The 2,743-nt window shown below is 63.5% G+C and overlaps 1 protein-coding gene across 1 annotated transcript in view; it reads left to right on the top strand.

Annotated features, from left to right (window-relative positions):
* The window catches only part of CIRH1A (cirrhosis, autosomal recessive 1A (cirhin)), a gene marked incomplete at its 5' end in the record, with an annotated part of 2,822 nt that extends 259 nt beyond the window's left edge, over positions 1-2,563 (top strand). The window contains 8 exon segments of the mRNA XM_008944984.1: positions 190-257; positions 364-486; positions 597-756; positions 1,257-1,363; positions 1,548-1,643; positions 1,865-2,067; positions 2,163-2,274; positions 2,447-2,563. Coding sequence (XP_008943232.1) covers positions 190-257; positions 364-486; positions 597-756; positions 1,257-1,363; positions 1,548-1,643; positions 1,865-2,067; positions 2,163-2,274; positions 2,447-2,563 — 986 coding nt within the window.
* Positions 2,564-2,743: the final 180 nt, after the last annotated feature.

Consider the following 2,743-nt stretch of genomic DNA (forward strand, 5'->3'; position numbering starts at 1 on the left):
TGGCGTGTCGTGGACATGAGCAACATGGCTGGTGTGAGGCTGTACTCCTGCTTCCTGCACAGCTCAGCCAGGCCCTGGGGAATTCTGTCTCAGGGAGGTGGGGAAGGATCTGGGCTCTCCCTTGGGCTCCGCTCCCCGGACCTGTGCAGTTTCCCCACAGTCCCTGATGTGTCACGTGGCTTCTTGTCCCAGGAAAGGACGGCGAGGTCCTTCCCCTGTGCCGCATGCCCGAGCACCTCGTGCAGCTCAAGAGCAAGGTAGGGCTGTGCCGGGGCCGGTGCCAACCCCTCCACTCTCCCTCAAGAGCCTGTGCCAGCCTGCCGGGGGTTTCACGGGCGCCGCTCGGCCCCTCTGCGTTTCCAGGGTCCGGAGCACATCTACTGCAGCTGCATCTCGCCCTGCGGGGCCTGGCTCGCCTACTCCACGGCCTCCCGCTTCCTCCTCTACCGCCTGCAGCACGAGGGTGACGGCGTCGGCGTCAAGAAGGTGAGGGGTGGCAGGGAGGGCTGGTGGGTGGCTGCGGGGTCCCAGGGGCTGGTATGGCCAGCGTGGCTTGTGGGCAGCGAGAAAAAACCCTGCTTTCTCCCTGCATCAAGGTCCCCAAAGTGCCCAAGCTGCTGCTCCCAGCCTACCAGCTCCAGTTCTCCGCCGACTCCGGCAGGCTCTTCGTCGCCTCTGCTCGGGGCTCCGTCCACGTCCTCCAGCTGCTGGAGCCGGGGGGCTGCAAACACTTGCATACGCTTCGGCCGCCCTCAGGTTGGGGCTGGAGGAGAGCTGGGGGGCTCCCTGCATCAAGGTCCCCAAAGTGCCCAAGCTGCTGCTCCCAGCCTACCAGCTCCAGTTCTCCGCCGACTCCGGCAGGCTCTTCGTCGCCTCTGCTCGGGGCTCCGTCCACGTCCTCCAGCTGCTGGAGCCGGGGGGCTGCAAACACTTGCATACGCTTCGGCCGCCCTCAGGTTGGGGCTGGAGGAGAGCTGGGGGGTTTGGGGAGGTTCTTGGGCTCCACATCTGCTCCTCACTGTGTGTGCAGGGCCAAGTGTGTCCCCCTGCAAGCTTCCACCTTGCATTTGTGCTGCTCTCATGGCCTGGCACAGTCTGGGGAGCAGGGTGCCCTGATTGGTGGGGGAAATTGGGTGTCCCCCTGGGGCAGCTCTGGGGCTCCTTGCAGGCCCAAGCACCCTTTAAAGCTGGTGAGGACATTCAGAATCATAGAATGGCTTAGGTTGGAAGATGATCAAGCCAAACCCTCTCCACAGGGACCCCTGAGGCCGTTTACCTGCTGGCACCGAGCGCAGATGGGCACTGGCTGGCAGCAGCCAGCGGGGACTGGACCATCCACGTCTACAACCTAAAATGCTTCCAGGTAGGAGCAGGTGCCAGAGAGTGCCATGGGAATACCCCCCTGCACTGCCCCTGCCCTGGGGGCAGGGTGATGAGGGTCTTGGTGTGTGGATCCCGTTCCTGGAGCAGGGCTGGGGGTGGGCGTGAGGGATCGGGGGACTCGGAGGTGGCCCCGGTTGCTCGGTCAGCACCGTCCTGCCTTGCAGCATCACTGCACCGTGCCCATGTACAGCTGTGCCGTGTCGGCCATCGCCATCCACCCCGCCACCAACAACCTCGTGATCGCCTACTCGGACCAGCAGGTAGGAGCTCTCCTGGTCCTGGCCCTCGTAGCCCTGGTCCCTTCCCCGTGGCTCTTTCCATGGCCACAGAAGAGGAGAGATGTGGCTCCAGGCAGGTGTTGGGACCTGCTGGCCTTCGCTGTCCTGGCAGGAGCCTGTCCCTGTGCCACGCTCAAGCCAGAGCTTGATGCCAGGGAGGACTGGACCTCACGGGCTGCCCCGTCCCCCCTCTGCCTCCCCAGCTGTTCGAGTTCAGCATCCCCAACAAGCAGTACACGGCCTGGAGCCGCACGGTGCAGAACTGTGGGCTGCACAGGGTCTGGCTGGAGAGGGACTCACCCATCACCCACATCACCTTCAACCCCAAGAACCCCTCACACATCCTGCTCCACGACGTCTACATGTTCTGCGTCCTCGACAAGTCCCTGGTGAGCCTGCGGGCCTGGTCGGGAGGGCTGTGTTTGTGCCCTGGGCAACTCCCTGGCCCGGCTGCCCCGGCCATGCCGGGAGCAGTGGTGGCCCCGGCTGGGCCGACATGAGCCACATGCCAGCCAACAGTGCCCTCCTGATGAACCAGAGCGCCCTGAAGCAGCTCCCGGAGACCGCCCGGCAGCGGCAGCTCCATGCCTTCAAGATCTGCAAGAAATTCCAGGTGGGTGATGGTGTTGCTGGGCATGTGCCAGGGGGATGCCCTGTGCCTGTGGTACCTGTGGCATCATCTGCTCTTGTGCCCAGTCGATCCCAGTGCCGTACTGGAGCTGGGTGCCCGAGCCGGGGGGTGCTGGCACCACCCTCACTTCTCCTGCTCCCTCCCCACCCCTCAGCCCCTGCTCTTTGCGGATCTGCTGGACGAGAACTGCCTTGTAATGGTGGAGCGACCCTTCATGGACTTCAAGACCCAGCTGCCCCTGCCTGTCCAACAGAAAAAATTTGGCACCTGAGAGCAGGAGGAGCTGCTACAGCCACAGAAACTGTTGCTTTCCTAGGGTGCTGTAGGAATAAACCCCAGTGTTCTGTATGGCTGTGGGCTTGGGGCTTCTCCTCAGAATCACAGAATCGTTTTCGTTGGAAAAGACCTTTAAACTCATCAGTGAAACCGTGCCCCCAGCACTGCCAGGTCC

The sequence above is a fragment of the Merops nubicus genome, unplaced genomic scaffold (genome assembly GCF_000691845.1).
Source record: "Merops nubicus isolate BGI_N331 unplaced genomic scaffold, ASM69184v1 scaffold45277, whole genome shotgun sequence".
NCBI lineage: Eukaryota > Metazoa > Chordata > Aves > Coraciiformes > Meropidae > Merops > Merops nubicus.